Genomic DNA, 22,386 nt, shown 5'->3' on the forward strand with positions numbered 1-22,386 from the left:
CACTGGGTTGTGAATTTCCTGTATTGTGCAGAGAGTTGGGACTAGATGGTCCCTTCCAACCCTATGATTCTACCCCCCTGCCTACCTCATCCTCTTTCCCGAGCAAGATTTGGGTCCAGTAGCACCTCAGACACCAACTAGATTTCCAAGGTGTGCGCTCACATGAGTCGAAGCTCCCTTTTTCAACTCCATGTGTCTCACAAAGGGAGCTCTGACTCTCAAAAGCACACACCTGGAAATCTAATTGCTCTCTAAGGCACTACTGGACCCGAATCTTGCTCTTCTACTACAGACCAACAGGTCTACCCACCTGAAACGATCTTTCCTGAGTGTCTCCTTTGCTCATTGGCCTGTAACTGTTCAGAGAGAGAGAGAGGTTTGAACTGGGAGCTCAGGCTCAGGCATGAACCGGGGGGGGGGGGATGAAAGTCAGGGAGCGGCCCCAGAATCGGGGGGGGGGGGCATGGAAGCACATCTATATGTAATCTAGGGATCAGCAACTGGAGGCCCCCCCCCTATACTTGTCAGGCAGAGTCAAAGGAGGCATATGGAGCATGGGGGGGGGCGTGGGGGGCTTGCCAGCAGCCCTACATCTTCCCTTGACAAAGCAACTTGCCAGGGAAAGGTACAGAGATCCAGTCCTACTGTGACAAAGGAGTAGTTCTCCCAGACTCCAGCCGAGTTCTCCCCTTCCTAGCCTTTCTGCTAAAGGTAACGGGCACAGTCCTCTCCTGTACCTGAACTGAATCTTGCCTTGGAGGGGGGGACTCCTCCTCCTCCTCCTCCTTCCTGTTGCGTGTGCCTTCCATGCTCCCCTCTCCCCACAGAAAAAAGCATGTTTTGGTGGGCCCCAAAATTGCACATGTTACAGACCCCCCAACACAAGGTCTCCCAAAACGTCCTGCTAGATTTCATTAAACAAATACTTAGCTCCATTAAGACACAAGAGAGGGAGTGGAGGAAGCAGACAAAATGCTCTCGCTGTATGCAAATAAACTATCATTAGGAAAAAAGGATGGACACATTAATTCAGCAGACATTTTAATATAATGGACTTCTTGTATCTAAACAGTTTGCACATATTCATGCAAACCAGTTGATAAATTAGCCCAGGACCTGTAATAATCCACACCTGCCTGCGAGAGGGAGTGTAAAGGCAATCAAGAGGTCTCCCTGGCTACAAAGAAAGAGCACCGTCTATTAAGAAACTGGGTGTTTTGGAACAAATGCCAGTGGAAACGCTTCAGCTTTATAGGATCTGCCAGTCTTGGACTCCGGCCCAAAGACCTGGGATCAAACCCACGGGTGGTGGGAAAGAGGGTGTAGGTCACTGTCCTCTGCTTAGCCTACCTCATAGGGTTGTTGTGGGGATAAAGTGAAAGAAGGGCATTCCATTGGAAAAGGGGGTGGGTAGATTCCAAAGGCACTTTGTTGGGTAGCGTGGTGTGTCTAGGGACACAGCTGCTGGAAGTGTGCAAATCAGAATGTACACAGTCAGCGGCTTCATTCTTTGGCTTTTGGGTGTAAATCGGAGTGTTTTTCATTTGGGAGGTTTTCCTGCTTTCCTTCTTGGTTTGGCTGAGACGGCTCTTGGACTAGAAGGCCTCGCTATCCAGGCGTTGAGCAGGAAGCTGCCATGCTAGAGGGCCGTCTGACAGCAGTGCTGATCCCGTGAACCTGGGCAGATCATGAGAGGGAGGCCAGGAAGAGCGACATCAGTGCTTAGTTCTCACGGCCCCTTCTTACACGCCCAGGGTAATGCCGATTGCCACCTGGGGGTCAGGTAGCAATTTTCCCCAGGCCAGTTTAGCTGGGGATCCTGACGGTGTTTTGCCACCTTCTGGGTATGGAGCAGGGCTCACTGGGTGTGTGGGTGGGTGGGTGGGGGGAGTATTTGTGAATTTCCTGCTGGGGGTTGGACTAGATGACCCTGGAGGTCCCTTCCAGCCCTATGGTTCTACCCAGCACATAAGTCAAGCCTAACAACCCACAGGCCTGGTGCCAACCCCCCCACTCGGCCAGTTTGGCACTTCAGACTTCCCTCGCCTCAACAGAACTGACCAATAAATGGAATGAAATTTGCATTTCTGCCACTGGTTGGACAGGCAAGGAAATAGGACTTTTACAACAGTAACACCTTAATGAGCCAACCAGGTCAGTCTGAAAATTGTCTCAGACACTGCCCATTTTCTTAAGATGATTTTACATATTTGGGATATTTTTAGATGCTTCTCTAGAGCCCTGTTCACAAGTTTACAGTGAGCACAGGTATAACCCATGCACATGAGCACTTTAGGTGTTTTGTAGAATTGAGTTATTCGCATTGAATAAATCTCAGGTCACATTTATGCACAGCTAAAGGTGTGACTGAAAGTTCACATTTATTCAAGTATTGGTCCCCGGTTCCACCCGTAAAGTGAATGTACTTTGGCTCTTTCCTACGAACAGATGCACACACGATGTGTGTGTGTTCGTTGCTAACTTGTGAACAGGGCTTGTGTGTCAAACTCAACATTGCCTACAGCAGAATTTATAAAATATCTGAAGTCAGAATAGAAAATATTTAAAACAGTATCGAAACAGTAAAATAAAAAGCAGCAACCCCCCCCCCCCAATGCTATAGAATGGTACAAGCTTCTGTCCCCAACTCTCAGTAAACACCTTCTAAAACACTCCATGGAAGAGGCCTGGCAAAGAAAACTCTCTTCACCCATTGGAGGAGGGATGGCAGATTTGGGAACAAGCCAGTGCTCTATGGGGAGGGGCCAATACTGAGAAAGCCCTGCCTCAGGTTGCCCCCCCCCCCACTTCACGTTAGATGGTGGGGGACAGCAGGTGGTGCATGAGATACTGGTCTAAACGCTACGCAGACTGATATGGGCAGAAGGGATGCCCTCTCGACCCAGGTGTATAACGCTTCACGAAGTCAGAATGTGCACTCTGAATTGCGCCCAAGAACAAACAGGTAGCCACAAAAGGTTCTCTGCAGCTTGTACCTACTGATAATCTAGCTGCAGTGCCCTTTACCAATAAGGATTCCTAGGCAGTCCCACATAGAGCATGTCACAATAATCTAACCTCCAAACTACAAACCTGTACCTCTAGTGGGAATGCAACCTTGTCTAGATTGAATACCCCAATTCTTTAATCCTTTCTTTACTCTATCATCCAAGTCCTAAGCAACATATGAGTAGGGAAGCTGTGGAAATCCAGCTTTGATTGAATACAGATGGGGCCGGGGAGGAGGGGGTACCAACCCTTGTGGATTTTTCCATTCATGGGGTAAGGTGCACCAGAAAGAGTCCCCACAGGGCCCACAAAACTTCCTATTCCCCATTTTGCCCAACCCAAGAGCTGGAATATTTATTTAGAATATTTATCATCCCCCTTCTCCCAAATATTAAGACCCAAGACAGGACCAAGGCCACAACCGGCCACATTCTCGGAAGCCTAGGAAGGGGTCCCCAGCCAAGACTGGGAAGAGGGAGCTCAACCCGCCCCTGCTGCAAAAGCAGCGACTGTCAGCCTGACTTTAGGGACACACAGCAGGGAGGCTCAATAAGGGGAGGAAACCAAGCTAATAGCAGCAGGATTTGGTAAAAATGTGGGTTAATACAGACTTGCCTTTGTAACCTACTTCTAGGGAGTTACTCAAGTCTGATATCCAGCTGAAGAGCTTTGCGATTATTTGGCATTTCGCTGAATGAAGCACCACCTCCCCCCACCCCTCCAAATGCGCTACCTCTATCATTTCGGGAGCAAGAAGCCAATTAATCACTCTGGGCTGTGATGTGCGGCACTGCTGGGTCAGCAGAGGGAGAAATTCCTGCAACTGCTTCAGAAGGAGAGAGCAGGCGGGCTCATGTCCCCTCAAGACCGCCAGCGTGCCAAAGCTTCAGCCCTGGGTTCCAAGGCCAAACTGATTCCAAAAACGTTTCCACCACCAGTCAGACTTCATCATTAAAGAGCTTATTCATTCATGGTCCTTTTTAAAGAAGCAAGCATAAAGGATTAAGGAGAGGCGGCGTGCTAGCTGGAGAGTTTCCCTGCATTGCTTTGGAATTGGAGCACACCAGCAAGCTCAGCACGTGGGGACGCAGCGACCGGTTAGCATTCCTGAAGCAACTATCCTTGGAGTAATGACGCCCTCTTGGGAGAAGGAAAAAGAGCGGCCAGGGGGGACACAAGCCCCTCCCTTGTGCTTGACTCAGAAGGAGAACAGACTGCCACGTGGCTCTCCAGCCCAATGAATGGCATTTAGGGGTTGCCTGCCTCACCCATGGTTTTTGGGAATGATGTCTTCCCCCCACCCTCTGGATCTGAACACAACAACAACATTCGATTTATATATCGCCCTTCAGGACAACTTAATGCCCACTCAGAGCGGTTTACAAAGTATGTTATTATTATCTCCACAACAACAATCACCCTGTGAGGTGGGTGGGGCTGAGAGAGTTCTGAGAGAGCCGTGATTGAGCCAAGGTCACCCAGCTGGCTTCAAGCAGAGGAGTGGGGGAATCAAACCCGGCTCTCCAGATTGGAGTCCCACGCTCTTAACCACCACACCCAACAACCTTGTCTTTTGCTATGGCTCTGCCTCCCCCTTCATTTGCCTGCTCACAACCCCCAGGCAAGACTGAGCCCCGTCAACCATCATCTGTCCTCCGCTGTAGTCTCAAATTTGGAAGGCTGAATTGGTCTCGGCTTGGGAATCCTGATTATGACAAGGGCCACTATTAACCATGCTTAAAGCTACAAACGAGCAGAATGTTATATAGAGATCTTGTCACCTAGGTGTGTCTAACAGCTGCTCTGGAGAAAAGATCCCCTGCATGAACGTTTATAGAAATTCAAAGCTTTCCCTTTCTCAAGTTGCCCGTGGGCTATAAAGCTAAATGGAGACGTCCGTCACCACCTTGTTAAGCGACAGTCATAATGAGCATCCACAGAGCAGCTTGCTTAAGCAACTCTCCAAACACTCTGTCCACAATAATGTAACATCTCTGTAATATCCCTGCTTCGCAGATGCAGTGCGGGGAGAGGCTAAGGAGAGTGGAACTGCTTTATACCAAATGAGAACAGTGGTCCATCAACCACAGCACTGTCAGCCACCGGGCACAGGGCCCTCTTTCCCAAGGCCTACTTACTGCCTGAATTCCTTGTGCACTGGCAATGCCAGGGGCCGGACCGCGGGGGCTTCTCTTTGCAAAGCAGGGGCTCTGCCATGGAGTGCTTGATCATGAGCAGCTCACCTGAGGCAGAGGCCGATACGACTGAACCAGAAGCCCCAGGTCACAGCTCAGCCCCTAACTTAAAGAAGTCCCAGACATTTATAAGCACTAGCACCTCCTCGACTCGGATGCAGAAACCAGCAGGCAAGAAAGCAAAGATTATGCCTGCAACTGCCATATTTTGCACCAATGGCCGTTTCCCAAACCAACATCAAGGGCAGCTCCATGTACCACGTTCCACCATAGTCAGCGTAACGTAACAGCTAGTGTGATGGACAAGGAGACCCGGGTTCAATTCTCTGCTCTGCCACGGAAGCTGACTGGGCAACTTTGGGCCAGTTACATCTTCTCAGCCTAACCTACCTCACAGGGTAGTTGTGAGGGGAAAAATGGAGGAGAATGGTGTAAGCTACTTCAGGTTCCCACTGGGGAGAAGGGCAGAGTAAAAATGAATCAAAATATAAATAAATAGTCAAGCCTCAAGGGGGAAAGGATCACCACGGCTGGACTGGCAGTTTCCAGATTAAGTGGGAAGCTTATGGGCCCAATGCAGGCGGCAAGGAGCACTTTTGGCCGTGCCGACGCCTGCTTCTCAGATGACTCAGCTGGGTCCACCTGGACTGCCAAGTTCTTCCAGGTGTCTGCCAGAGTCACAGGGCTACACCTGCTCTCAGTCTGGGAACACACAGAGATACGTAAAGCGCAAACTCTTCCTCTTCGGCGCTTTGCTCATTTATTTACATTATTTGTAGTCTGTCTTTCTCACTGAGACTCAAGACGGATTACACAGGGTGAGTTAGCGCAGTCGATTTCAAGGATATTTCAATAAACAATGTAGTAAGGTTTGGGATGTCTTTCATTCATAGGGTCGCCAGGGGTCCGAGAGGGCTTGACGGCGCGTGCATACGCACACATACACACAGAATAGGGAACATAAACACAAATTTGCAGAGACTGCAGCCAAAATCTCCAGATCTATCCATGAAATAAAGATGTGTGATTCCCGTATTTTTTAATAAAAGAACCTGATAGGAAAAATAACTTGATAGGAAAATGTTTAAGAGAATCTTTGAAAAAACCCTCAGTGGGGAATGACTGAAACAAATCGCTTCCGTGCAATCAACATATTTATGTTTAATGAGGTCTAAAAGATTTCCTTCTTCACCCCTGAGAGAAGAGAGTCATAATTTCAGAGCAGCTGTTGGGGGTCTTCAAAGAGCTCTTAGATTTCATATTTTCTAAAGCAGCATACAAGAGGGATTCAGGTCACCTGTCCCAAGCCTTCCCAGCGGAGGGCCTCTCTATCAGCTGACGGGCCGCATGCCAAAGGCACTTCCATTAGACGAGGGGACAGAGTGCCACGTTTTGGAGGGAGAGAATGGAAAGAATTCTCGGTTTGCCCATTTGGTAGCAAGCTGGCAAGGAAGGAGAGCAGCCGGTGCCACTTCTTCCCTCCAAGAGACAGCAGGCATGCAGCGGTACAGATGCCCCTGCTGTTGGAGGAATCCTCACATCCACCAGCTCACACTGACACGAGGGCTGTAAAAACTGCACCTAACTGCAGAAGCAGCTCTAAGAAAGCTCTGGGCCCCCTCTCCCCCACCCCAGGTCCCTTTTTCTGGCAACACACAAGAGTGATTGTAGAAACTGATAGTGGACTCTAAGAAGCCATCATAAGATCATCAGATTGTATCGTCCAAAAATGGGATCCAGAGGGCGCTGCCCAATAAAACGTCTGAACAGCAAAAGCAGGGGGAATGGGAAGAGGGAGGGAGGGAGGACTTGACGGTTGCAAAGAATGCAGAAGCCCCCAGAACGAGGCGGCCATTTTCTGATCTCACTTATCCCTACAATTCATTAGACAAGATGTGGCAATACAGCAGCTAGATGCATTTTCGTTTTAAAGGAAGAGCCTTATCAACAGTATTAGAACCGCCTAGATGGCGGTTCTAGATGATGAGGCCTCCCAAAGCGGGGCTGGCCTTCAGCTATCTCCATCATGCCCCACAAGGCTCTGCCGGAAACTGCCTAGACCAGGGGTCCCCAACCTGCAACCCACAGGCCGCAGGCAGCCCCCAAGCTCTTTCTGTGCGGCCCTCCAAGCTGCTTGTTTTCTGCTATCACCCTCAAAGCATTTTCCCTTTTCCTCCTGCCTCGAGAGGCACCACCTGCAGTTCTTCTTCCTGTCCCTTTCTTGCCCAAAACACAATTGCAATTTCGTTTCCTCTGGTCTCCAAGGTTCCTTCTGCCAGCCCCCTCTTGGTCTTCTCCTCCATACTAGCATTTTGGCCATTCTGGGTGCTTTGCTGGCCAGCAAAGCCAGGGGCGGCACCAGGGTTCTGGCGCCCACGGCTGCCCCTACGTGCGCATGCCCCCCTGGACTGCATGATGATGTCACTGCATGATGATGTCATCACACAGCAAGCCAGCCCCCTTGGCCGACGGGTGGCTGGGGCGGCATGTGGAGGCTGCCCGCGCTCCCAGTCGGGCGCAGCGGGTGGCTGGGGAGGTTCTGCACTCTGCCCCGGACACCTGCCGTGCCTGGCCTGTGGCTGCTGTGCCTGGCCGGGGGCGTGTTGGTGGCAGCGGTGCGGGGCTGGCCGGCTGCAGCAGCTGCGGGCCGGGCATGCCAGCTCCGTGGCGCGTGCCTCCGCTCCTGGCACCCCCTCTGGCGCCCCCTTCAGCGCCTCACCACCCGTGGCGCCCACCTCACCACCTCAATGGTGGCACCGGCCCTGGGCAAAGCATAGGTACCTGTGCTTCACTAACGAGTTGGGGATCATAGTCTTCAGCACTATTTTTGCCTTATATATGACTGGGCAAGCACCGAGTCACTACTGACCCATGGGGGGATGTCGCATCACGATGTTTTCTTGGCAGACTTTTTGTTACGGGGTGGTTTGCCATTGTCTTCCCCAGTCATCTACATTTTACCCCCAGGAAACTGGGTACTCATTTTACCGACCTCGGAAAGATGGAAGGCTGAGTCAACCTTGAGCTGGCTACCTGAACCCGGCTTCTGCCAGGATCGAACTTGGGTCATGAGCAGAGCTCGGGCTGCAGTACTGCCGCTTGCCCACTCTGCGCCACGGGGCTCAGCCGTATATATTATCTACTGCTTTAAATATGTATTCCTACGTACCACCAGTACTAGAACTGATTATGTTTTGCTCCAGTATTTTTTCTACTCTGTCTTGGATCCTCGCTAACGCTATGTCTTTTAAACTTGTATCTGTTTACCTTATGGTATTGTACTGAAATGTACTTGATACTGATTGTATTAACCTCATACTGTGTAATCCGCTTTGAGTCTCCGTGAGAAAGGCAGACTATAAATGATGTAAATAAATAAATAAAATAAATAAACTAGTCAGCTTTTTCATTCCCCCTCTCCATTCATTACTATGTTGAAGGCTACATGTGTGTGTAAGGGAGAATGTGCGTAAGGGAGCTGTGTGAACGGTACAGGGAAAAAATCTTTTGCAAAAAAGGCAGGAAAGGGACAGTAAAAGGGCTGGTATTCTTGCCCCCCGCCCCCCCCAAGGATACAAAGTGTTTTGCATGCTAAACATTTCTAGAGGCTGCATTCATCAAGGCTCCTCCGAGGGGCTTCCCAGGTGACTGGTGAGGTTGCTGCTGCAGGCAAAAGCCCTCTTCCTTCCTCGACAAGAGCTGGTCGCTCTGACTTTTGGCCCTGCTTGCTTCTGCCTCTCCCCGCCCCCCACCCCCCACTCCAGCTAGGAGTCTTCTCGTGCATCTGTGATTGCAGGAGCGGGTGAGCGGCCCCTTGGGTTGAGCGGGAAGGAGTACTCCCTTAGCAGGGAAGCTTATTATGGGATCCCCCTTCCCACATCTTCCTCCAGCCAAGTTCCCCTCCCCCCGGCTGACATTTTGCTTCTCATGACCGAGGCTTGGCCGGCAGGATGTGATGCTTATGCGCACCCTGCATATAAATCTCATAGTATTCAATGTACTTAGGATTGCAACTCTGCTATACAGAAGGTCAGATTCATAATCCATTTTTAAAAAATCCTTCCAAGCCTGTGCATATGGCCCGATACTCCTGAGAAACGGCAGAGGCAAGGGTCTCGTCTGTTCTTTGCCAGGATCGAAATGAAGATCCCCAGCAAACAGCAGCTAGAGTGGGGTGGACCTTGACTTTAATGCCTCACGCTGACTAGGTAAGCATGTGTAGCGAGATAAAAGGATTCAACAGTAAATTATCGTTCCACGATGTATTGCATTCAAGTCGACATTTCTTCATTGACCTCTGAATGTTTACTGTTGATCTAAATAGGTAGGTTAATAATTTTGTTACATTTTGATTTTAGATACGGCCCTCTTTAGACATTGGAGACTCTGATGTGGCCCCCATGTACCAAAAGGCTGAGGAACCCCAGGCTAGACATACCTGGGTCTGATTTGGCAAGGCTGTTCTTACATTCTTGGGAATGAGTTGCAGGTACCAGGATTACAAAGCAGACGGAAAACGGAGTCTCAACTAGGGGACCATCATGACTGTTCTAGGGGGAAAGGTCATACATACTCCATTCCTTTTTGCCAAGATTTTACTTGCCACACAACGAGGAGTCAACTTGCTAATTCGTTAGAGAAAGAACATGAGCGGGGGAGGGGGGTGTTTCTGAGTTCAACCAACAACCCAGCGCTATCTGGCATCTTCGACCCACCACATTCACGGAATTGCTCTGCTCTAAATGGGTTTATTGATTCCCATTTCTAGCCCTAGATTGGTCTCTTTAAAAAGAACAGCAGAACTCTGACACAACTTCAATGCTCAGGTTACCTTTTTGTGTTGTGGATAATGGTACCGCCCAGCACAATCCGGACTCCGGGAGTGGTGCGGTTCAGGTTATAAACCGTCAGGGCTTCTTCATAGGTTGCCCCTCCAATAATAAACACGATGATATCTTGTGGCCTGTAAAGAACGGAAACTGCTGTTTAAAGCGGTTGAAAGGAAAAGACGGGAAGCCAGCAGAGCAAGCTAATTGCTGAACTGCCCTACAGAAACTGTGAGACCCCTGCCCCTGCCGCCCAGGCAGAATCGGCACAGGAAAGCACTTGGGTGGAGGTGCGGGCCGGCAGCAGTCCAGTCAGCCTGGTGTTACACAGCCTCATCGGCAGTACAAAACCCCCCGTTTTTACTAGTGCTTGGATGCTACGGTCAAGCGGCTGAGGAGGAATAAGCTAAAGATGTTCTAAAGGAAATTGCAGTCCCCTCTCTGGATGGAAACGGTCAAAAGCTGTAGGTCGAACTGTGTTGCTGAAAAATCAAGTACAGTTATAAGAAGTGCTTCCCCAGTTACCTCTTGTATGTAAACTATCTCCCTTTCTAGACTCAGCCAAACAGGCCATGCTCTAAAAGACAACCCAGAACTTTCATTTAGTGCAGAATGCAGCAGCTCATCTGCTGACTGGAGCCCATAGGTTTGACCACACGATCTCTCTTTTGAAACATCTTCACTGGTTGTGTATTTTTTTCTCTGGACTAAATTCACTGTGTGGGTTCTCGCCTGTCTATGCTTAACAGGAAAATTAAGAACTGTCATCTCCCGCCAAGCTCTGCTGCCTGGTCGCCTAGCAAGCATGCTTACTCAGAACCGGTGACCGGTCCAACTTTCATAATGTGACAAGGGCACTTGTAATACCCCCGTTTTGCAGGGAGTATTGCAAGCGGATTATGCTACCTCGCCCCTTCCCTGCCACTCCAATAACATGAGATTTACCTGGGGGAGGAAAGGCACACAGACACAAAGGCTTACAGACAAGGTTTTCCGATCACATCCAGGCTAGACTACTGCAATGCTATTTGCCTGGGGCTGCCTGAGAAGACGGCTCAGAAACTTCAACAGGAGCCCAATGCAGCAGCAGCTAGACGGCTGACTAGCCCTACCTACCAAGGACATCTCTTGCCAAGCTTAAGGCTGCCTATTTGCTTCTGGGCAAAATGCTGCTTATCACCTTTAAAGCCATAAACGGCTTGGGATCACGGTGCCTAAAGGGCTGTCTATCCTTTAGGGACCTACCCTGCAAAAGAGGCCCACACCATAAGCCTTCTGCTGCCTCCTTCCTTGTTCAAAAGGAGAGCAGAATGCCACAAAAAACAGGGCCTTCTCAGCTGTGGCACCAAGTGTGAAATGTTCTCCACTCAGCCACCTGCCTGGTGCCAAGCCTCTCAAGTTTCCAGAGCCAAATGATAATGTATTTGTCCTCTCAAAGTTCTCTCACAATTTTTTCCCCCTTGATGTATTTGCTGGACTATGCTTACCGTATCTACTGTCAAAAAGAGTCCAGTAGCACCTTTAAGACTAACCAACTTTAATGTAGCATAAGCTTTCGAGAATCACAGTTCCCTTCGTCAGATACGTATCTACTGTGACTTGCTGTTTTTTTAAATATAAATATTTTTGTGTTTGGTAGCTTTGCTGGCTTTAATGTTTTAATTTTGACTGTTTTTTAAAAATAAATATTTGTATTGTCCTTGGGGCTTTATTGTTTTGCATTGTAACTCTTCGTAAGCTACCCTAAGAAATCAGTTTGATTGATGGGTAAGGTAGAAACATTTTTAAATAAATAAAAAGGATGTTTCCACTGAAGCTGTAATCTGTGGTTGGACTGGACCTCTTCAGTCTGTAGGTTGGGGATACAATGGGAGGAAAATCCAGCCTCTTCCTCTGGCTCTCGGCTGATGATAAGAAGTGCTGCCTTATGCAGCGCTAGACAAAGCCCAGAAACAGCAGCTTGAAGAGCTGCAGGGCAGCTCAAGGCCTTTCCCAGTCCTCTTCCTTGCCGTCTGTGAACTGGAGAGCCAAGGACTGAACCCAGGAGGGCGGCTCTGCCTGCAAACCAGCTGTACTTACCACTTAATAACTTGCCATAAAAGCTCAGTGCTAGTTATGAGAGCACAAGCCTAGCAGGGATTAGACATCGGCACGAACCAGAAAAAAACTGAACCATGGGGTTTCCACGAACCATGAACTGGCACGGAACTGGCCCAGTTACGAACCAGTTTGTGGGGTTTAAATGCCCCTTTCCGGTAGGGAAAGGGGCATATAATCATTTAAAGGGCCCTTTCCTGCCACTTGCAAGTGGCAGAACCCTTTAAACTATCAGGTGGCAGGGGGCGACACCCCCTTGCCAACTGCCAGCTGATAGTTTAAAGGGACCTGCCACTTGCAAGTGGCAGGGCCCTTTAAACGGCCCCACCCCAGCCCCCACTACCCCACCCCCAGCCCCCCACTTACCTTAGCTCTGATGCTGGGATGGAGGAGGCCTCCTTCGCTGCCCGCGGAGCAGAGGAGAAGGCCAAAAACGCCCTTTCCGCCCCTCAAATGGCAGCTGTGGCTACCATTTGAGGGGCGGGAGGCCCTTTTCCGCCTCCTCTGCTGCCGCACGGGCCTACAGGGCGGCGGAGGAAGCCGAAAACAGGATCCCCCCCTGCCGCCTGCCAGCTGATAGTTTAAAGGGACCTGCCACTTGCAATTGGCAGGAAACGTTTAAAGGGCCATTTCCCCCGGGGAAATGGCCATTTAAACTGGCCTTTCAATACAAACCAACAAGCCAGTAGTCCAGTTCGTGGAAGTTCGTGGAAACGAGCTTCCACGAACCCAGGTTCGCGAACCCCGAACAGGGCTGGTTTGTGGGTTTTTTTGGTTCATATTTAGGTTCGTGCCCATCTCTACTTGGGATGAGGGGTGTTTGACCAATGGACTTCCTGCAGCTGGTTTCCAGCTTCTACCAGTTCACTACATTTTCCTCCTCACCTTCCTTGAAGGAGTTCACAGTGGCATGTGTAGTGTCTGCCACCCCTTTTACATTCACAACAGCCTTGTGAGGGAGGTTAGTTTGAGAGCGGCCGGCCCAGAGTCTCTCCCATCTTAGTCCAGCATTCTAACCACTACAGTGCAATCATGCCACTGTGCATGGATCTTCCACTGAAAGCCCTAGGAACCCCTGTGCACTGCAGATGACTCAGGGCCATGTTCTACAGCAGTGACCCCCAATGGTTACCATGGTTCACCCAGATGTGCTTCCTGGCACCCATTAATTCATTCCCCAAACACCTTTCCCATGAAACACAGAGCCAACCCTGGTCCTTCTTGACCTCACTGGAACAAGAAGTGCTTCAGAAGACCACAAGAGGCATCAACTTTGGCTCTGCAGAAAGCACCTACTAAAAAATAGCTGCCCCTGCCATAGGAGAATGCTTTGTTTGGGACGCCCAAACCTTTTGTGATGGATTGCTCCCCCCACCCCCAGCAGCCATTTTGTGGTGGTGCCCCCTACCCTCTCTCGGAAACTCCAAATTGGTGGCAGGAACATTTTACAATTCGAGATATGTAGATGACATCATGTTACTGGCAGAAAATAGTGAAGACTTGAAACAACTACTGAGGAAGGTTAAAGGAGAAAGCACCAAAGCAGGATTAGAGCTGAACATCAAGAAGACAAAAGTAATGACTACTGAGGAATTACACAATTTTAAAGCTAACAATGAGGAAATTGAAATTGTTCATGATTTTCTACTCCTTGGCTCAATCATCAACCAAAAGGGAGACTGCAATGAAGAAATCAGAAGGAGATTGAGACTCAGAAGGGCAGCTGTGAGGGAGCTAGAGAAGATCCTTAAAGATAAAGATGTCTCTCTGGGGACCAAGATCAAGATAATCCAAACTATAGTATTCCCCGTTGCTATGTAAGGATGTGAATGTCGGACAGTGAAGAAAGCTGACAGGAAGAACATTGATTCATCTGAAATGTGGTGCAGATGCAGATACCACGGACAGCCAAAAAGACAATTAAGTGGGTCGTAGATCAACTCAAGCCTGAATTCTCCTTAGAAGCTAAAATGACAGAACTGAGGCTATTGTACTTTGGTCACGTTATGAGAAGACAAGATTCTCTGGAAAAGTCAATAATGCTGGGAAAAGTGGAAGACCTAAAACGAGGTGGCTGGACTCAATAAAGGAAGCCACGTCCTCCAGTTTGCAGGATCTGAGCAAGTCTGTTCATGATAGGACGTTTTGGAGGCTTTTCATTCATAGGGTCCGCCATAGGTCAGAGGTGACCTGATGGCATATAACTCACACACACACACAAGGCTGACAATGAAGAAACTGAAACTGTTAAAGATTTTCTATTCTTTGGTTCATCAACCAAAAGGGAGACTGCAACCAAGAAATTAGGCGGAGATGGGGACTTGGACGAGCAGCCATGAAGGAACTAGAAAAGATCCTTAACAATAAAGATTTCTCTCTGGAGACCGAGACCAAGATAATCCAAACAATGGTATTCCCCATTGCTATGTATGGATCTGAAAGTTCATTTGAAATGTACTGTTGGAGGAGAGTTCTGCAGATACCGTGGACAGCCAAAAAGACAAATAAGTGGGTCCTAGACCAAATCAAGTCTGAATTCTCCCCAGAAGCAAAAATGACCAAACTGAGTCTATGGTTCTTTAGTCACATCATGAGAAGACAAGACTCAATGGAAAAGACAATAATGCTAGGAAAGGTGGAAGGCAGCAGGAAAAGAGGAAGACCCAACATGAGATGGCTTTACTCAGTAAAGGAAGCCACAGCCTCCACTTTGCAATATCTGAGCAAGGTTGTTAAGAACAGGACGTTTTGGGGGTGACTGATTCATAGGGTCACCGTAAGTCTGAAGCAACCTGAGGGCACATTTAACACACAAAAGACTGGGGAGTGAAAGATGCTCTGCTTGACACCAAGAGCACATGGAGCACAGTGGCGCCCTGCTTTTGGCTTTACTCTCCTCCCCTGTCTCTGTTTCATCCCCAGCCTGGGCCTCCTCTCCTGTTGCTAAGCTCTGCTGTAGCTGTTAACAGCTCCTAGAGCTTTGTAACAGAAGATAAAAAGGACAAGGGTTTTCAGTCACAACAGATTCCTTTGCAATACGAAGAGGCTCAAGAATGTGCCAGAAAATGGTGCTCAGCGCATGCTGGGAGGTTCATTTTGCAGATGGTTAGCAAAGAAAAGGGTAGGAGCGGGTGGGGGAGAACAGAAAGGCTTTCTAGAGCACAAACCGGACCAGTTAAAACAGCAAAGACATTTGGAATAGCAAGATGTACAGCAAGTGTCAGAAGTTCACACAGCTCTCTCAGCAGGAATAAAAAGACAAGAAGCTTCTCACATCCACCCCACTGGGAACAAAATGTAAGATCTTCCTGTACAGCAGCCCGAGGATTAAGCTGGATATATTTAGCAACTGCAGAGAGTCACATTGTGCGGGTCTCAATGGTTCACCAACACAGTGCGCAGGTTTTGTGCACCAGTGCCGACGTTAGTCACACGGCGTTTGGGGTGGGCGGAAAGAAGATAATCACTATGCTGTGCAAGCATCCGTCAAGCAGCTCTTTCTTGAGGGATCCGGTGCCTGGCCCCTGGCAAATAAGAACGTGCATGCAATGCCCGCTTGGGGGCTCCTGCGCTTGCGACAGGGGGCGAGAGGCGTGCTTAGCATGCCCCCTCTCCTGGCAGAAGGGTTTGGGCATACACACAGCCTGCCGAGCGGGTGGGTTCTATCAGGATAATATATTTGGTTACTTCAGGGTGACAAACAAGGCAAGGATCCTAGGGCTGACCTCTTTTCATTCTGTGATTGTCCTACGAGCATATTAAGAAGATGATGCGGGAGGCGAGGGGAGGGAAACACGAGCTAGAATTAAAAGGTTGTTATTTCGGGATATGTGCTTATGAAGGTGTTGCAACTGAAACCCCACCTCCCCCCCCCACACACAGACACACCGCTGCCACCACAACACAAACCTTTCTGCCAGGGAAGGAGTGGGTGACTTCTGCTCACACAGAGACGCAGAAGGGAGGGCGCTGGCACTGGGTGCTGGCTCCCTGGGAACGGGGGCGACTGCATCTGATGACACAGCCTGGAGCAGATGTGTTTTTAAAAAACAAGCTCTCTCTTGTACCAATGAAGCCAGCCAGCTTATGGAGGAAAGAAGAGAGCACACACCAAAACAATCCAAGGCACTGGTGTGCTCCGAAGGGCTCTGGGGCCTCCCCCACAAGACTCGGAAACGAACACAGAAAGAAGCCAGTTTTCAAACACAGACTGGGGGGGGGGGGGAGGCTGTCACAGTGAACCCTTATCATTTATTTATATCCCATTTTCCTCCCTGATCCGGGATGCGAAACAGCTTTTCACATCATCCCCCTCTCCTCTGCTTAATTCTCAAAACAACAGCCTTGCGAGGGTATGTTAGGCTCAGAGACGGCGATGGGCCCACAGTCACCTGATGGGCTTGCATGGTTGAGCGAGAGATTTGAACCTGAGCATCGCAGGTCCTAGTCTAACCACTGCACCACACCACCCCTCAAGTGGTACAGATGGGAGGGCATTCGTAACAAAAGGCATTTTTCTTGGGGAACGAAGTTTATCGCATACATCGCAATACTGTGTGCTGCAAGGCCGCAGGAGGGAAGGACCTGCCACGGCCACGTCTTCAGCAGCGGGAGATATTTTTTTTAAAAAATATTTTTATTCAATTTTAGAACTGTAACAATAATCAAACATCAGCTGGAGATATTAATGACCCTTTCCGACATTCCTTCCTGCTCACCCAAGGTGCTGGATCACACGCACAGCAGCTCTTCCCTCCGACATAAGGAGACTTCCCTGACACGAGAGGGCCGGGGAAACTGACATCACCATTATTAAAATTTTATTTCCTTCATTTATACCCCGCCTTTCGCCCCAGTGAGGACCCAAAGAGGCTTAACATTGTTGTCCTCTCCTCCATTTCATCCTCACAACAGCCCTGTGAAGTAGGTCAGGCTGAGAGGGTGTGACTGCCCTAAGATCACCCACTGAGCTTCCACGGCAGAGCCGGGATTCGAACCTAGACCTCTCAGATCCTAGTCTGACACTCTAACCACTACATTACACTGGCATGAGCAGAACAGAGGTGCCGGATCCGCCCCCTGATCCCCTTCGGTTCTGCCAGGAACTTTTCACGGAAGCCGATCATCAGTGGATCTGGGCATCATTTATTTGTTCTTGATTTATTTAGTTTGGACACGACACGCTACAAGCAACTCTGGAAACACAACGGAAAATATCTGGAGTGTGGCCATGTGAAATCCCCCCTCCCCAAATACACACGTAATTTGATGGCCATTATCAGCACCTGTATTCTCTCATACAAGGGCAGCCGGAGGCGAAACCACCCTAATGCTCTTGCGTAACTCCTGGAACGAGATCCACACACCTGCCCCAAGGCAAGAGGCCACACCGGACTGCAGCAGAGCCAGACTGCTGCAGCTTCACCAGGAACAAATCCTCCAAAGGGCTCTTTCCATTTAGCAGCCTCCTCCCACTCCCCCCTCACACACACGGAGCAAATCTTTTTAATCTAATGTCCTAACGTTTTTAGTAACTTTGTTTGGTTCACATCACTTATTTTTCTTCTTTGACCTCAAACACCCCTAAAAGTTTAAAAAAACGAAGCCCTGGGGACATAGAACTTTATGGGAACTGCAGCTTTTATGATAACCATGTTGCCATGTTACTCTGCTGCAGCAAACTGAAGCAAAAGTCCAGGGGCGTGGACTTCAAGTACCTCGCTGGGCTTCTATTCCATAGTTTTTAATGGTAGGCAGCAATGAATCAAACCACATAAGAACCCCCCCTTGAAATCATAAGGGCCAGCGGAATCCACAGGGAGGGTCAGATTTCTGATAAATACTGCAACCCCCCACGGCCCCCCCCCCTCTTTTCCTTGCACAATTCTAGTCTGAGAGCAATATGGGGGCTTATTTCTCCAACAAATATGGAAGCCACAACACATTCCCCCCCAAGGGGAAAAAAACCTGCCCCATGTGAATTTAAAATTCTGAATACTTGTCAGAGATGCTTTAGGCTGATCCTGCACTGGGCAGGGGGTTGGACTAGATGGTCTGTATGGCCCCTTCCAACTCTATGATTCTATGGCCCAGCTATGTGAAAATTAACAAACTGTTTGGTTTGCCTTTGGTGAAGAAAGGTGGTGTAGAAATATTTTAACCAAGATACAACGACAACAGTAGCTTCCCCCTAAAGCATAGCACTGGGACAGGAGCTCTCGGGTGAACTGACTCCCTCCTCCAGCCGCAGGGTGCTGAATTTCAGCGATTACTCTCAGTGCAGGGGCTAGAAGAGTCTTGGCTGGTTACTGGTGCCCCGCCTAAGGACATGCAAGGGTCCACCCTTTCTCAGATGAGAAGAGAGACCTCGAGAGCCCATTCTCTCCCTCTGGGAATGAGGGCAATCTCCCCCCCCCCGCCCCAGAAACACTGGGAGGGTGGGACCTTGTGGAGCTCTGAGAAGCCATATCTGAGGCCAAGCCCAAGGACATGCAACAGAATTAGACTGCAGAAAAATGGGCTGCCCCTCATACTGGAAAAGAAGGTGTCATATTTGTAATGTTTCCAGGGAGAAAGGTTTAGCCAATCTTCGCAGTGCTGTTTTCCGCCTGGATGGAATTATTAATGAAAAATGTAATCTCCTGCCTGCCAGATGATGTGGTACAACCCAACATTTCTAGACCAGGATTGGTTCTGAGCCTGGGAGGCTTGGAGAAGCTGGGAAACAAAATGCATTTTGCATTTATTTGTATCCTACTTTTCTCTCCAGTTGGGCCTCAAAGTGGCTTAGAACACCGTTTCCCCCCTCCATTTTCTAACAACAACCCTGCGAGGAAGGCTGGGCTGAGAGCGTATGATTGGCTACCAGGTCACCCAGTGAGCTTTCATGCTGGAATTGGGGATTTGAACCCAAGTCTGCCAGGATCCTAATCCGACTTGATCCACTATGCCACGAGGGCTCCCAATGCAAAATATGGAGTCCTGCCCTGTGGACCAGGCAAGGGCAGAAGACCAGGCACCAGGAATGGATACCAGGCCCAACCAAGCCAGAGCCTTCATGCTGCCTGGGGGCCCACCCTGTCTCCTTCAGAAATGAGGGCCCCTGAAAGGCAGAAGACCATGGTAGCTGGACCAGGGAGACCCCGTGTGGCCAACTGGATTCCTCATGTCTATGGATTGAAGCCTTCTGCGCCTTCCAGAACAGGAATCTTTGATCTGTGTGAGAAACTGAGGTGTCCCCAAATGTCCACACAGCTGAATGAAAACCCGTTTGGGGTGGGAGACAATAGGCAGTGACCATTCTTGAGTTTTTATGGGGGGGGGGGGGTTTAAACAGGGATGCCAGGTAGAGGAGGAGCGTAGAAGCCTGCTGGACTCCAGGGTCTCTGACACCAGGCGATTTGGGGCATGCCGCTCTTTCACCCTTCTCTTTCTCCCAGGGCGGCTGCAAGGAGACGGGGAGCTCCTTGAGGGACTCACGAGGCATGAAAGTGGCGAAACTGAGGCTATTTTGGAAAGAAGGCGGGAGGTCCACCTGCCCAAGGCCCGGTGGAGGGGGAGGCAACAGAGAAAAGGAGTCATTCTGCAGCCCTTCGGTTCATTCCCCCATCCTGTTTAGCAGCCACATCCGACAAGGTCAGGTCACCGGGAAGTGCAGGGCGAGTGGATGCTGAACTGTTCCGAGTTGCCAGGGGGAGGGAAAGGCACTAAAATCACCATCTCAGCGGGAAGGGCTGGTGTGGCGACCTGTGATCCTTACGGACAGAAAAGCACGCGCGCACGCGCGCACGCACGCACGCACGCACACACACACACACACACAGCGTTGACATACCTGTCACGAAGTGTGCTGGGACCAAGGTAGGGGTACAGGTTATCCTTCAGTTTTCCCTTGATGAGCTGATCTAGGGTCTCGTGCAATAACGGCTGGTGTTGGGTGTACACATTTTCAACTCCCTGTTTTACAGAAAACAAAACAAAAACAATGAAAGAGGGCAGTCCCAAGCCTAATGGGTGCGCTAGAACAAACACACGCACAAATCAATGAACAGACTCAGGAGGTTACAGATTATTATTATTATTATTATTATTATTATTATTATTATTATTTCACACAACACAATCAATAATAAAGATCACATGTTATCATCAATTGGCCTTGCTGAGCTGATGCAAGTTTCTGCCAGAGACCTAAGTATCAGCCAGGTATCGGTGTAAAATGTACGCTGTTTCAAGTAATGCCGTCTTTTGCAGATCTGTAGGCGTTATGTCAGAAAGCTGCAGTTTTCCATATAAGTTATGAAGTTTTCCAAAATATCATCATTATTATTAACAACAACAACAACACATGAAGGGGCCTCATGCTGCATCAGCCCCGTGGGCCAGCAAGGTCAGTATCGACACTTAAACGGGCAGCTGCTCTTCAGGGTCGCAGGCAGAGCTCTTCTTCCTGCTTCTTTTCGCGGGAGATGCCGGGGATTGCACTGAACCACGGACCCTGCTGTGCTTCAGGCTGTTATGGTCCATGCAGATTTTAAAATGGTACGCAACATTCCCCACCGTTCCCACATCAACTGTCAGCCACACATTTCTCTGTAGGATCTGAGCCAGGGCCCCCCAGGAGCCAAACACAGGGGCCCCCAACCAGCCGGCACAAGCACAAGAGAGTCCGCTACGCCTTCGGAGAGTCTAGGGCTTGAGGAGCTGACTTTCTGATTTGTTGGGCCAAATATGGAAACTATTCAGGGAAATGACCACTGGCACATGTTTTTGGAAGGCCTGCACAGCCACATGTGGGGAGGAGGTGTGCAAACCTAGTGCCAGTCACCAAATGTAGTCTCATTTCACTGGCTGCTCAGACTGTGCAATACCTCTTCTTTATTTATGTTATTTATTTACTTATAAAAGAGATACAAAACAAAAAAGGTACAGGAGTACAAATTACACTGAAGGACAATTGCAAAGACTGTCTAGAGTACAACTATCATATAAATATCATGCATGGGTTACAACCACTAGAAATAATGCCCGTTGTAGCATAAATACAACGGGCTCTAGAAAGGGCAGGGGGGCCTGGCCGGCAACTGCCCCCTCCCCAGCGCCCAGGTCTGGGGCAGGGGAAGGAGGACAGGGTGGCATGCCCACCTCCATGCCCCCCGCCCTCGCTCCCACTGTAGCTTGGGGAGGTGAGGGAGGTTTGCCCGCTGCCGTGCCCCCCTTTGCCCCTGCGTGGCCCCCTCACCTCCCCATTGTGACTTGTAGGGTTGCCAGGTCCAGAATGGGACATTCCTGAAGATCGGGGGGGGGGGGTTGGAACCTGGAGAGGGTGCGGTTTGGAGAGGGGAGGGACCTCAGGTGGGTATAATGCCATTGAGCCTACTTTCTAAGGCAGCCATTTTCTCCAGGGGAACTGAGCTCTGTTATCTGGAGATGAGTTGTAATTCCTGGAGATCTCCAGCCACCACCTGGAGACTGGCAACTCTAGGCTTTGGGGGGGGGGCAAGGCAGGCAAGCCTGCCCCCTCCCCCCCACGGTCGTGACTTTGTGGAAAGGACAGGCGAGCAAGGCTTGCCCGCTGCTGCACACCCCTAGGGTTGCCAGCGTCCATGTAGTTGCTGGACATCTCCTGAAATTACAGCTGATCTCCAGGCCATAGAGATCAGTTCCCCTGGAGAAAAATGGCCGTTTCAGAGGGTGGGCTCTATGACATAACATGCTGCTGAGGCCTCTCCTCTCTCCTAACCCCACCCTCTCCAGAATCTGCCCCCCATGACCTCAGCTTTGGGGAGGGGGTGAGCAGGCGAGCCAGGCTTATCCACCTCTGTGAGCCCCCCACCCCCCAGGATCATGGCTCTGGGGGAACAGCAGCTGAGCGAGGCTTGCCCACCTCTGCTCGACCCCCCCCCCGCCCCCCAGGATTGTGGCTTTGGGGAGGAGAGGAGGCCAGCAGCCACCCGGATTGGGGCACTGCGGGTGGGAAGCGAGGGGGGGCGGCTCCAGGCTCCTCCACCTGGCAGCCACCCAGATTGGGCTGCTGCAGCACGAATTGACCCCCCCTTGTAACCCCGCTAGGGGCGCGATATGGGATCCGGAGTGCGACGTGGGATCCAGAGTGAGTCGCTGGAAACCCGCTTACTGCATTATGTAGTAAGATTATCAGAATCGTTTCCTGTCTATCTTTTACTATATCTCGCTATTAAATCAAATATTAAAGATATAATATTGTATTTTAAAGTATTTAACAATATTCATTGTTATAC

General features: G+C 49.8%; 1 protein-coding gene across 1 annotated transcript in view; it reads right to left on the reverse strand.

The window, feature by feature from the left end:
• Positions 1-22,386, reverse strand: part of VPS45 (vacuolar protein sorting 45 homolog) — a 61,655-nt gene that overhangs the window by 14,401 nt on the left and 24,868 nt on the right. Inside the window, exons 13-14 of the mRNA XM_055000252.1 lie at positions 19,962-20,083; positions 10,036-10,167 (exon numbers count right to left, since the gene is read on the reverse strand). Of these exons, the coding sequence (XP_054856227.1) occupies positions 10,036-10,167; positions 19,962-20,083 (254 nt within the window). The remainder of the gene's footprint in view (positions 1-10,035; positions 10,168-19,961; positions 20,084-22,386) is intronic.

Source organism: Eublepharis macularius, chromosome 1 (genome assembly GCF_028583425.1).
Source record: "Eublepharis macularius isolate TG4126 chromosome 1, MPM_Emac_v1.0, whole genome shotgun sequence".
In the NCBI taxonomy this organism is placed as follows: domain Eukaryota; kingdom Metazoa; phylum Chordata; class Lepidosauria; order Squamata; family Eublepharidae; genus Eublepharis; species Eublepharis macularius.